At 57.7% G+C, this 12,232-nt stretch overlaps 1 protein-coding gene across 6 annotated transcripts; it reads left to right on the top strand.

The window, feature by feature from the left end:
• Positions 1-3,113: 3,113 nt before the first annotated feature.
• On the top strand, positions 3,114-11,763 carry PACSIN3 (protein kinase C and casein kinase substrate in neurons 3). 6 transcript variants are annotated; one of them, XM_070427938.1, is made up of 11 exons: positions 3,114-3,283; positions 6,501-6,573; positions 6,815-6,903; positions 7,044-7,200; positions 8,216-8,451; positions 8,552-8,707; positions 9,350-9,525; positions 9,666-9,786; positions 9,954-10,090; positions 10,729-10,850; positions 11,246-11,763. In XM_070427938.1, the coding sequence occupies exons 3-11, from the start codon at positions 6,850-6,852 to the stop codon at positions 11,359-11,361; spliced, it is 1,275 nt and encodes a 424-aa protein (XP_070284039.1). In that variant the 5' UTR covers positions 3,114-3,283; positions 6,501-6,573; positions 6,815-6,849; the 3' UTR covers positions 11,362-11,763. The 6 variants fall into 6 exon arrangements, with proteins under 6 accessions (XP_070284039.1, XP_070284041.1, XP_070284042.1 ...); XM_070427941.1 differs by lacking the exon at positions 3,114-3,283 and adding an exon at positions 3,599-3,701 and having other exon boundaries at positions 10,732-10,850; XM_070427936.1 differs by lacking the exon at positions 3,114-3,283 and adding an exon at positions 3,599-3,701.
• The last annotated feature ends 469 nt before the right edge of the window (positions 11,764-12,232 follow it).

Genomic DNA, 12,232 nt, shown 5'->3' with positions numbered 1-12,232 from the left:
GCTGTTCTTCCTGCGTTCCAACACAAAAACAGCCTCCCCCGCTGACGTTAACCCTTCTCAATAACTCTGGGGTTGCCTGAGATCTTAAAAACATAGCTATCGAGTCAGAATACTTTATTCAGCTGCCAGTCAGGAATGCTGGGGCAATGTCCAGAGGCCATGGAGAGAAACACAGCAGCCTTCAGCCCTCTGCCCACTCTAATCTACCCTCTGCAGGGCTGCCAGAGTTACCTTTATCTAGTCACTCTCATCCACACTGCCCACTGCTCCTGTAGGATAAAGTCCAAATTCTTCAGCCCACCTTGCAAAGCTTCACCATTCATTCCATCCCAACCTATCTTACCAGCCTCATCTCTCATCTGCCTCCACCAGATCCTAAACTCAATATTCTAGACCAGAACTGTACAATTCAGTTGCCACTAGCTTTGTGGCTATTACATTTTTAGTTAATTAAAATTAGATGAAATTTAAAATTCAGCTTCTTAACCACACTAATCACATTTCAATGGCTACAGCATTGGACAGTGAGGCTATAGAATGTTTCCCTCGCTGCCAAAGATTCTATTTGGACAGCACTGTTTTAGACAAGAAGACCCACTCACCATCTCCTAAAAGACTCTTTATTTTAAATATACAATTTACACGTAACTACATTCTCACTGTTAATTTTCTAACCTTACAAAAGTCTCCTTTACCAATTCTATACATCTCACTAGAGATAATCACAAAAATAAATTTGGTGAATATTCTCTGAATATTTTGTGTGTGCTGCACTTTGCTTTTTTTTTTTTCACTCAACAGTGCCTTAGAGATCTTCATAGAAGAACACATCTCTATAACGTGTATTTTAGGTGCTGCAGAGTAATCAAAGCATGAATGAACTTTAGGTAATTTAACCATGGCACTCCTATGGACATTCGTCTTCTGTTTCCCCTTATTGCAAACAATACTACATGCAAACATCTTTGTATGTTTTCATGCACTTGTACACATCCGTCTAGGACAGACACCGAAAAGTGGAATTGCTGGGTCATATGCTAACACCCCTGGGGCTTGGCACACCCTGGTACTGCCGTCTAGAATGCCTCTCCACATGACGAATTCCTGCTCATCAAGACCCATCAAGTGTCACCACCCATGGAAGGCAGTCTCTTCTGTCTCTCTTCTCACAGAGTAATTCATGTCCACAGAGAATCATTATTGTGCACTTAGAGCCCTGCCTGATTTATCTTTGTGTTCCCAATACCCTAGCATAGGGCTTAGCACAGAGCAAAAATGCAAATGTTTTCTTGGTTGGATAAATGAATGACTAAATAAATAAACAAACAGGTGAAGGCACAGGGGTTAGGACATTCCAGATGCTCAAGGTGAGTGAGTCTGTGAATGTTTCAAACTTGGGCTCTGGACCAACCTGCCACTTGGTGCCTCAAGCCAAACCACGTCTGTAGGTCTCTGTCTATCCAGCCCTCTGACCTTGGGCATCTCATCTTGAAGTCTCTTCAAGCCGGGCACTTCACTGATAGAGCAGTGTGAGTGTGTAGGGGCTCTGGCTGTGGAGCATAGAAATCTGAGCCCTGGGGGCAGCCCTAACAGGGGGTTGTCTTTCAAGAGCAGCTCTGTCTTTTTCCCTTTTGAAGCAGCTTGGTGTGCTCTGGGTTTGGGTTTATTTTTTCTCCCTATGGTACCTTAGGGGCAATTAAGATCAGCTGCGACATTTCTGCTTTCTGCTTCCAGATTGAACCCCAGGGAAACCAGATGTTTTACACCGGCATCCACTCCTCATGATCTCATTAACAGCCCTGTTTTCTGAGTCTCTGTGACCTGGCTTCCCCAGACCCCAGGGCCTGGCTTGCAGCCTTGCTTTTTAATGGGGTTTTAATAAGCGGCTCCTGTAATTAATTTCATTGTTGTGTTTTCACACTTTCTGTCTAGGTGCCTAAAGGCCCTCAGGCACTAGGTGCGATGTTAACAGATTTTAAATAACACAAACCACCGTGACTGTCATCAGACACTACCCCAGCTCCTCTCATTTGCAGTTGTTTTACAATCCGCAATTAGCCGGGGCACACGGCCCATTTGGGAGGCCAGCCGGTCACCTGTCATGCCTTATAGAGGTAGAAACAGACACGGAGAAAAGGGACTTGTCCAAGACGCAGCCGAGAGTGGGTGCTGAGCCTGGTTTCAGAAGTTCATCCTGCTGGGCACACACCCTTGTGAGAACCCAGGCAAGGACCCACTACTCAGGCACCACTTGCCAAGCGGCTGAGGCCTCAGACCAATGGTCTTGGGTGCCTCACTGGGTCTTGGGAGGCAGTTTCGCCCTCTCACCGGGACTACGGAGCAAGTCCACCCGCAGCAGCTCATACTACCCCCTGCAATTACCTTCATTCATTCCCTTCTGGCCTTTTCCAATTTATGAGCGGATTTATCTGCACAAAGAACGCGCCAGTAATTCCTCCCAGGTTTACTAGAAACATAATTTCGCTATTTTCAAAGCTACGGTTTAAAAATCCGCGCACACGTACTCACACTCCTCTGGGAGTGTATGTGTGTCGGGGATGGGGAGGGGGGGTGTCGGTGTGTATCGAGTGGGTAAGAAGCGAGAACGTGACCCTGGGCTTCCCGGCTCTCCAACCCCGAGCGGATTTGCGCGGTCTGGATCCTCCGAGCGCCCGGGCGTCCGCCCTCGCCGGCCTGAGCCCCCTCTCGCCTGCCAGGGGAGGACGCGGCCGCCGGGTCACCAGCGCAGGAGCGAGCGGGAGGGGAGGGGAGGCCGAGCAGGTGGCGATTAGGTCAGCTTCGGAACATTCTTGGACCGCTCCAATGGATATAAATAACAGAGGGCAGGCTCCGAAAAAATGCCGGGGTGGGGACACGGGCCCGAGAAAGAAGGGATTTGTTTAGGGTGGGGTGGCATCGTGGGGATCTGGAAAAATCCACCCAGGCTGGTGACCGACACAGGCGGTGGAGGGGCGAAGGGACTTAAAAGTGAATACAGGAGTGACACAAAATGTGGGAATGAGAACACGGAGGGGGAGGAGCTCTTGCCTTTTTGCCCCACCCCTACCGCGTGTGGGTCCCAGGCTTCCGAATGCGCCTCAGATTGGCAGGCCGGGCTGGAGTTGGAGTCCCGGCCCTGCCCCACTGCAGATCCCGTGCAAGCCGCCGAAGGTATCTGACCTCAGTTTCTGCATCTGCACAATGGAAATCCGAATGCTCACAAGGGGATGGTGGTGAGCTACGTCGGAGCTAACTTCTAAGGAGTCTGTGATCTGCAAAAAATGTAAGGCAGTGTAGCCCCCAGACCTCCCTCCAAAGGGTGTCCATGCGCCGGTCCCTTCCCGCTTCCACAAGTCTCCCAGGCTCTGCAAAAGCCGGGGAGGGGCAAAGCTGAAATCGGACGCCCCGCAGCGGCTCGGCGCCACCCTGAGGAGTCGGCCCTGGCACTTCTCACGCGGGAGCCGCGACTCACGGCCCGCGTCCCGGGAGCCGCCGGTCGCCGCGATGCCAGCGGCCCCGCGCCTGCGGACGGACGGTGGGGTAGGGGCCGCGGCAGGGAGGAGAGGGCGGGGCCGGGGGCTGGGCTTCCCGGGGGGAGGGCCCGGAGCGCTCTGGGAGGCGGCGGTCAGGGCGCGGAGCGTCAGGACTCCAGCGGGAGCGTGGCCGGACCCCAACTCACCCCAGCGCGCAGGGAGGACGCGGTGAGTGCGGCAGCGCGGAGACCGCGGGAAGGTGGCGGCGGGAGCGCCGGCTCGCGCCCGCCTTCCCCTCGCTCCCACCCCTGAAGTTTGCAGAGGGACCGACTCCCGCCCCCGGAGCCCCTGGCCACCCCGCTCGGTGCGTGGACGGAGCGTTGCAGCTGAACCGAGGGGGTGGTTCATCTGCGGCGGCGGCGCGCACCCTGAAATCTCCCATGCCGGCCGGGGGGAGGGGGCTTTGGGACCGGAGGGCACACCGTCTCCTGGGGCCTCTTCAGGGCTCCAGATCGTCCTGGGGCCCCGGTAAGGGCCTTCGCTCCCCGGCGACCCTTTTGCCCTCTGCAAAGAGCTCTAGTTCCCGGGGCCGCTGCCCGGGCCACCATCTCGAGTCCCCCTGCCCTCAGCAGTGAGCGGCCGGCCCCACCCCCGCCGAGACCGAGTTCAACAAGTTTGGCCAACAAGTCCTGGAACCTCCATGGCTGGGCCTGGCCTGGCAGCTCCGCTTGGGCTTCATGGCTCTGAGTTGTGCAGCACCCGGCTGGCCAGAGGGGCCGGTCGAAGGGCGACGTCCACAGGGTTGAGAGCAGAGCCCGCCAGCCCCTGGGCTCCGAGGTTTGGTGTGGAAGGTCCGGGTTTGGAGTGCGTCATCGGGGAGCAGGCACCTCGGCAGGCAGGTCGGGTTTCCAAAAGTGCCCCTTTGTTATGCCCCTCCCAGGCCCTGCCTCCTCCCCTTTCCCCGCGCCACCCCCTCCCCCAGCCGCCCTGGCCACTGATTCCAGCCGCTGTAGCCTAGGTGTCCCTATGTCTACCGCCCCCTCCGTGCCTTCAACTCAGGGCTGCCGGCCCTCGGGGAGGGGCGGCTGGAAGAAGAGGCCTTGGGTGCAGCCTGTGACTCAGGACAGGATGGTTGGGCAGGGCAGGAAGGCAGTGCTCCCTCCCAGGGGCTTGCCCCCAGCTTCTGGGAAGGGGGAGGGCAGGTCTGGGCCGGGGTTACCTACCTGCCTCAGGTAGGGAGAGTGGTTCTTTCCTGAACCCCAGGATTCCTTACCTTGGCCCAGGCAGCTATGAGGAGACCCTGCCAAGTCCCAGCCGACTTCTCGGGGTCCAGTAGGTGCTGACTCCCTGGGCGGGGAAGCTTTCATTATCTGCTTTCTGAGCTCTTGTCTGTGGCAGCGTGTTCTGGGGACTGTTCTGGGTCTCTGCTGAGATCGGGAGGTACGGGTGCAAGGCCCACCCCTACAGCTAGATCCAGCGGGGGCTGTGGGGCCTGGCTGTGCCTGGGGCTTGGTCTTGTGTTTGCTCTGGGAGGCCGGAGGGAGCAGTGCCAGCCCTGCACACAGCTTGCTCTGTTCTGGGGCCAGAGAGAGGGAATGGGTCGGGGGCAGCTCTCCAGGGAGCTGGGAGCATGGAGCTGGGGCGGGCAGGGGGCTGGGGCCCCAGGATGCCTGACTGGGACGGCACCAAAGGCCGGTGATTGACAGCCGCAGCTCTGGTTCTCTCCTTCTGGTTGGCAAGTGGGACAGACTCAAGAGGAAGCAAGGTGAAGTGCTGAGGACCCTGGTGGGGTTAGCTGCTCTGCCCTGTGCCCAGGCACCTCTGTTGCAGGCCTGAGCTCTCCTGTTAGCTGCGGGGGGGTGGGGGGGGGGGAGCCCGCACAGGCCAACCTTTCACACAGCTGCTGTAGCTGTGGGTTTCCTGGTCTTCAGGGGAATGACATTTGTGTTTTCATTCAACTACTAACGCCAGTGCCTGGAGGAACCCAAATTGGACCCTCAGGAAGTCTGTCAACGACTGCGGACAGATCCTGTGGGATTTATACCGACTGAGGGGTCAGAGGGGCTGTGGGAATGGGGATGGCGAGCGAGGCTGTGGACGAGATGCCTCGATTTGAATGTGGAAGAACGGGTAGAGGTTCGTCAGTGTGGAGGGGGCACTGCGATGAAGCCTTGCTTGGGGGCAACAGGCACATTCCGTCCTCTGTCCTCAATGGGCCTGGCGGAGTCCCCTGGGCTTGCTCAGAGGAGGATGCGATTTCCTTCTAGGAGCCCGAGTGGCTGTCTTGGACAGCTGAGACCCTGCGCAGAGGCAGGAAGGGAGTGGCCACGTGCCACTGTGTCCTCGCGCCCCTGGGGTGGTGGTGTGGGTAGGAATCCGCCTTGCCCTGCTCTGTGATTCTGGAGAATACTCTTATAACTGGCCCGTCACCTGTCTGACTCCCTCATGGTGTCACAGACTCTGAGCTTTTTGAGGGTGGGGCTGAGTTGCTCATTACCCACAGAGCCCTGTGGGACCGCAGATGCTGGGGCCAGGAGGAGTCTCCTTGTGACCGTCAGGCCCCTCATACTGCTGTTCATTGCTTGGTTTGAGTGTTATACCAGCCCCGGCACAGAAACAGACCAGGGGGCAGAATTTCCATCTGAGGAGGGATCTGAGGCTCCCTTACGAGGCCAAGATGGGACTTAGGCCTCTGGGCTCTCAGTCCTTCCCAGCGCCAGGCAGAGTGGCTGGGCACCCTCTGACTTGGCCTGGTCTGGAAAAGGACCTCCTTGTTGTTCAAGGAAAGGCAGCAGGACCCCGGCTGGGGCAGGCGTCCTCTTTCTCATCTGCAGGCAGGGTGGTGGGGCCCTCTGCCCACCACCCACCCCCGCCTGCCATCTAATCCCCAGCTGGATCGGATGACCTGCCTGGCATTCTCCTGGCTGGAATCTGGCGCTTCTGACAGCAGTTGCTATATTGGGGGAGCTGGGCACCGCCCTGGACGGTCTGGGTCCCCGCCCTTACCCCCTGCTTTGCTCTCATTAGCTTCAAGGCAGAGTCACAGTGGCAGCTTTGAGAGTTGGACAGCCAGGTCCCTGAAGTGATCTCTAGGCTCCAGGTACATGGGGTGAGATGGGGGAGGGCAGACCCAGGGGAAGAGAAGGAGCTTTGAAACCGCCATCTTTGCCCCTATCCTGCCCCTCTTGGGGACTCCCAGACCCCTGCCTGCTAAGTCCTAGTTACAACAGCCCCGTGGGTGGTGGGATGGCAGTGGGGGTGAAGCCCAGGGACAGGAGAGGGCCTCTTCCTCTCCCAGAAAGCACGTGCCCAGCTTCTCTGCTTCCCTCTGTACTCCACAGCCCCACCCGCCACCATTCCGTGCTGCAGGGACACCATGGCTCCAGAGGAAGACACTGGAGGGGAGGCCCTAGAGGGCAGTTTCTGGGAGGTGAGCAGATGGGTTTGGGGGTGGCACTGTAATGCCCACCCCTCTGGGCTCAGCCACCTATCTGGGGTTGTCTAGCTGGCAGCGCCAGCCCTGCAGGGGGCTTCTCCCTGGCCACTCCGCCCTTTCCATGTACACCCCAGGCTGGCAACTACAGGCGGACAGTGCAGCGGGTGGAAGATGGGCATCGGCTGTGCGGGGACCTGGTCAGCTGCTTCCAGGAGCGTGCCCGCATCGAGAAGGCCTATGCCCAGCAGTTGGCTGACTGGGCCCGAAAGTGGAGGGGTACCGTGGAGAAAGGTGAGCCGGCATATGGGCCTAGCAGGGAGCAGAGAGCTACCAATGTGGGGAGATCAGGCAGGCAGCTTCTTCTTTTTAATCCTCAACCAAGAACTGAGGATATTTTCCCATTGATTTTTAGAGAGAATGTATGGGAGAGGGGAAGAAAGGGGGGGGGGGAGAGAAAGAGAGAGAGAGAAACATCGAATGATTGCCTCCCATACGCCTCAATGGGGTTCGGAGAGGGTGCGGACCAGACCTGCAACCCAGGTATGTGCCTTTGACGGGGAATCGAACCTGAGACTCTCCGGTGCCAAGGCAGGTGCTCTAACCATTGAGCAACCAGCTAGGGCTGGGGAAGCTTCTTTTTGCACCTGTGGTGGAAGGTTGGGGCTCTCGTGTCTGCTTTCCTGTTAAAGGGAAGATCCTCCTGGTAATTCTCATGGCAGTGCTGTTAGTGTTTGCTAAGTACAGTCACGAGTCATTTGATATTTCTAACAACCCTATGATGGAGATAGGCCTGATCTACACATTTTCTAGAGGACATTCGGAAGTTCAGAGAAGCTAAGACTTGCCTGAAGCCACACAGCTAGGAATAACTTAAACTGGAGCCAGGCCTTCTGATATGGGATCTTTCCACCCTAACTATCGGCCTTCCCTGGGAACAGACACTGGTTCCTCCTTTTGAGGCAACAGAGTATAGAGGTTTATGCCACAGGCCTAGATCTGAATCTCAGTCCCACTTGCAGCTGTCATGCTCTGGGCAGTAAACTTCACTAGTGTGGGCCGCCGTTTTTTTCACTTGTTAACAGTTGATCACAACACTGTCTTCATGGTGGTGGATGAGGCAAGGGTTTAGTGAGATCTGGTGTGTCAAGGCACAGAGTGGGTATGCAGTAAGCAGCAGCTGACATCGTTGCTCTTCTTTGCATCCCCACTGCGTGCCTGGCACCTGGAATAGCACCTGGGGAAGGTGGGGGAGGGCTCGTTTCTGGTGGCTTTCCTGGCCTGGCCTAAGTCCCATGCCTCCCTGCAGGCCCCCAGTATGGCACGCTGGAGAAGGCCTGGCACGCCTTCTTCACAGCGGCTGAGCGGCTGAGCGCGCTGCACCTGGAGGTTCGGGAGAAGCTTCACGGGCAGGACAGTGAGCGGGTGCGTGCCTGGCAGCGGGGGGCCTTCCACCGGCCAGTGCTGGGTGGCTTCCGAGAGAGCCGGGCGGCAGAGGACAGCTTCCGCAAGGCCCAGAAGCCCTGGCTGAAGAGGCTGAAGGAGGTGAGCCTGGGAGGGATGCGCAGCAGTGGCCTGCTCCTTACTAAGTCCACGGGCCCGGGGTGTGGTGTGCGGGGTCCAGAATTGTCCCCGTGTGTGCCAGGTTGAGGCCTCCAAGAAGAGTTACCACGGAGCCCGGAAGGAGGAGAAGACAGCGCAGACTCGGGAGAGCCACGCGAAGGCAGACAGCACGGTCTCCCAGGACCAGCTGCGCAAGCTGCAGGTGCGGGTGGACCGCTGCACCAAGGAGGCCGAGAAGGTACCGCCATGGGATGGGCTAGCCCAGCTCAGGGCTTCCTGAATGCCTTTCCCAGTCCCCAGCACTCTTCCTGCTCTCGTCCTCACCTGCCACCCTCTCTCCAGATTACCATTACAAGGAGGAACCTGAGAAAAGACGATGCTTTACCCAGGGAAAGAAACGGTGCAAGTTCAGGCATTGGGATAATTTTAGCAGTTGAGACCTTCCCAGCTCCCTTCCTTTCCCAGTGTTCCACCTGGGACCACCTTTCATGTTGGTTGCTTTGACAGCGTGCCTTTTCCTCTAGCTCTGCATATCCAAATCTTCCCATCTCCTGAGGTGCTGATCAGTTTTCTCCTCCGCCATGAAGACTTCCCTGATTTCTTCCACCCCCCTCCTGGGTGGACCTCATCTCAGTCTTCACTCTCCATCTCTTCTTACTCTCACTTTTAGTCTTCACTCACCAGACTCTAAAAGCTGCTGTGCCCAAATGTCACCTCTCTTATTAGGCTGTTAGGGGCAGGAGCCAGACCTTGTGACTGGTTGCCCCTGGTGCCTAGCCCAGGGTCTAGTCTAGCCAATGGCAGGTACTCAGTAAATACTAGCGGAATCATGAGTGGAAGGAGGTCTCGTGCCGACCAGGTCCCCTCCTCCCCCACCCAGACAAAAGCCCAGTATGAGCAGACGCTGGCAGAGCTGCATCGCTACACCCCACGCTACATGGAAGACATGGAACAGGCCTTCGAGACCTGCCAGGCTGCTGAGCGCCAGCGGCTTCTCTTCTTCAAGGATATGCTGCTCACCTTACACCAGCACCTCGACCTCTCCAGCAGTGAGAGGTATGGCCTGCGTGGGCATGGAGATCTGGGGAACTGCTGGGTCTCTTCCACTCCCTTGGGCTCTGGCTGGGCTGAAAGAGATTTAAGGAGGTGCAAGGGCCCAAGGCTTCCTAGTTTGAGGGTTGTGCCTCGGGCCACAGGTTCCATGAGCTCCACAGAGACCTGCATCAGGGTATCGAGGCAGCCAGCGACGAACAGGATCTGCGCTGGTGGCGCAGCACCCACGGGCCGGGCATGGCCACACACTGGCCACAGTTTGAGGTACGTGTTCCAGGTGGGTCTGGGAGATGGGATGGACTCCCACTGGGCTCAGCCTGGACCTCAGGAGAGAGGCCAGGACTTGGGATGAAGAGGTGAAGGTGATTTGGATGGCCCTGGATGCCACCACAGCCTGCAGCCCAGCCTGACCCTAAGCACTGTTCCCACAGGAGTGGTCCTTGGACACACAGAGGACAATAAACCGGAAGGAGAAGGGTGGCCGGAGCCCTGATGAGGTTACTCTGACCAGCATCGGGCCCACAAGAGATGGTGCTGTGCCCCCACCTCAGTCCCCCGTGTCCCCAGGGTGAGAGCCAGAAACTTGGTTGTTCAGCTCTGGCCCCTGCCCTGCCCGCCTTTCCTTCATTCCCTTCACACCTGAAGTGGGTTGAAAATGGGTGTCAGAGCCATAGCCAGTTTTGCCCAGTGGATAGAGTGTTAGCCTATGGACCAAAGGGTCCCGGGTTCGATTCCGGGTAAGGGCAGGTACCTTGGTTGTAGGCTCCTCCTCAGGGCTCGTGCAGGAGACAACCAATCAATGTTTCTCTCACATCAGTGTTTCTCCATGTCTTTCCCTCTCTCTCTTCCACTCTAAAAATCAATGGAAAAATATCCTCAGGTGAGGATTTAAAAAACAAACAAAGAAAATGAGTGTCAGGGACCTTGGACCTCCCGGGGGCTGTAATGCCAGTTTTCATGGTGGTTTAGGTTTGCCAGGTGCCCCCCGTTCCCTCTCACTTACTGCTCATGTCAGCACCGTGTGGCAGGAAGGGCACCTGAGCTCGCAGGCAGGTGGCAGAGGCCAGGCCAGATTCTTCCAGTTCTTCCCCACCTGCCTCTCCCAGGGTCCCTCCCGGGGGTGGGCCCTTGGCTGTGGGCCCCAGGCTCTCTCGGTCAAGGTGCTCCTTATGCCCTGAGCCTGCCCCTTCTGCCTCCCCTCTCCAGCAGTGGGCAGGATGAGGAGTGGTCAGATGAGGAGACTCCCCGGAAGGCTGCCACTGGGGTGCGGGTGCGGGCGCTCTATGACTACGCTGGCCAGGAAGCTGATGAGCTGAGCTTCCGAGCAGGTACCCTGGGACCCTTTTCCTGTTCCTTTCCAGGCTTCAACCTTCCCTCCCCATTTACTGTCTTGGACAGGGTGGGTGGGTGGGGGGCGGGGGTGGCAAAGGGAAGCCAGACACCTACTTCTTAAGGGTCAGTTCTCTGACTCTTAAGGTTGCTCTGGGTCCAGTCTGCAGGAGTCAGAGTGTCTGCCTCTCGAAACCTCCAGCTGGGGTCCGATTGCTGCGTCCAGGGCCTGGGGTGGGGTGGCTGGCTGACTGGGACCTCCCTCTGCCTGAGCCAGGTCTCTTCCCCTAGCTGGGTTCTCTGGGTTACTGCCTGCCCCCCTCAGTCCTTGACCCAATTGCAGGAACGGGGCTGGGCCAGGGCAATTGGCAATGACCAACCCCCCTTCCCCCAGGGGAGGAGCTGCTGAAGATGAGCGAGGAGGACGAGCAGGGCTGGTGCCAGGGCCAGCTGCAGAGTGGCCGCATTGGCCTGTACCCTGCCAATTACGTGGAGTGTGTGGGGGCTTGACAGCCCTGGCAGCCCTTCTGCAATGTTTCTCCAGCCTGAGCCAGAGCCCAGCTTCTGGACAGCTGGACCCGAGGGCCCTGAACCTGTGCCCCTGCTGTCCCTCTGTCCCCCGAGGAGGGAGGAAGTCCTGGGAGTCAGGGAGGGGAGGGGCCGACGGAGTCTAGGCTGTGGGTCATGGGAGGTCAGGAGGTCACAGAAAGTTCAGGGTACCTCGGCCTCCCCAGGAGTGTTTGGTCTCCCCAGGAGCCATTGACCCAATTCCTGGTCTCTGTGTTTTGGGGTTCCTGGGGTGGGCTTGAGGTGAGTGTCGTTCTGAGCTAGCAACACTCTTTTGTGGCTTGTTCTAGTGTGTATTAAACTTGAAAAAAATAAAAAAGCATTTTCAGGCTTGTGTGCACCTTTTTTTTTTTTTTTTCATCTTTTATGATACTCCACCCTTGCCAGGCTGCAGAAGGCTTTGGGGGAGAGAGGCAATGAGGGGAGGTCCGTGGGCCCAGAGAATGTTACGAGGACGGGGGTTGGGCAAAGGTTAGCCGGATAGTACCCTAACCTTGGGTGGAAGAGGCTGGCCATCAGGCTTGGCTGGTGTGCGGCGGCCAAAGCTCGAGGCGGGGTGCCGACGTCTGAGTTTGGTGGGGGCGGCCCAGCCAGTTTGTCTTCCCTTTCGGGCCGGTGGCACCTTGAGCGCTTGGTAGGACTGTTAATCATTACTCACCCGCCGGAACCGGCCCCAGCTACGGCCCGGATCCCCGGACTCGCAGCTCACGCCTGCTGGGAGGCGACTCCACCTTCCGAGGGGAGGGGCGCGCCCCAGCTGGGCGCCGTCGCACCGCCCTGGCTGCGGATTGGCTCCGGCGGGCGCAGCGTGGAT

This window comes from Myotis yumanensis, unplaced genomic scaffold (assembly GCF_028538775.1).
Source record: "Myotis yumanensis isolate MYYU_CA2020_CCGP unplaced genomic scaffold, mMyoYum1.0.hap1 SCAF_10, whole genome shotgun sequence".
NCBI classification, from domain to species: Eukaryota; Metazoa; Chordata; class Mammalia; order Chiroptera; family Vespertilionidae; genus Myotis; species Myotis yumanensis.
The sequence above is the reverse complement of the archived record's forward strand: the minus strand, read 5'-3'. Positions and strand labels throughout refer to the sequence as shown.

What these genes read in the sequence shown, in the direction of transcription:
- PACSIN3 (XM_070427940.1), top strand. Translation starts at nt 6,850, where the DNA reads ATGGCTCCAGAGGAAGACACTGGAGGGGAGGCCCTAGAGGGCAGTTTC. An exon ending in GGCTGAAGAGGCTGAAGGAG is followed by an intron (nt 8,452 to 8,551) that starts GTGAGCCTGGGA and finishes CGTGTGTGCCAG; the next exon opens with GTTGAGGCCTCCAAGAAGAG. An exon ending in TGAGCTGAGCTTCCGAGCAG is followed by an intron (nt 10,851 to 11,245) that starts GTACCCTGGGAC and finishes CCCTTCCCCCAG; the next exon opens with GGGAGGAGCTGCTGAAGATG.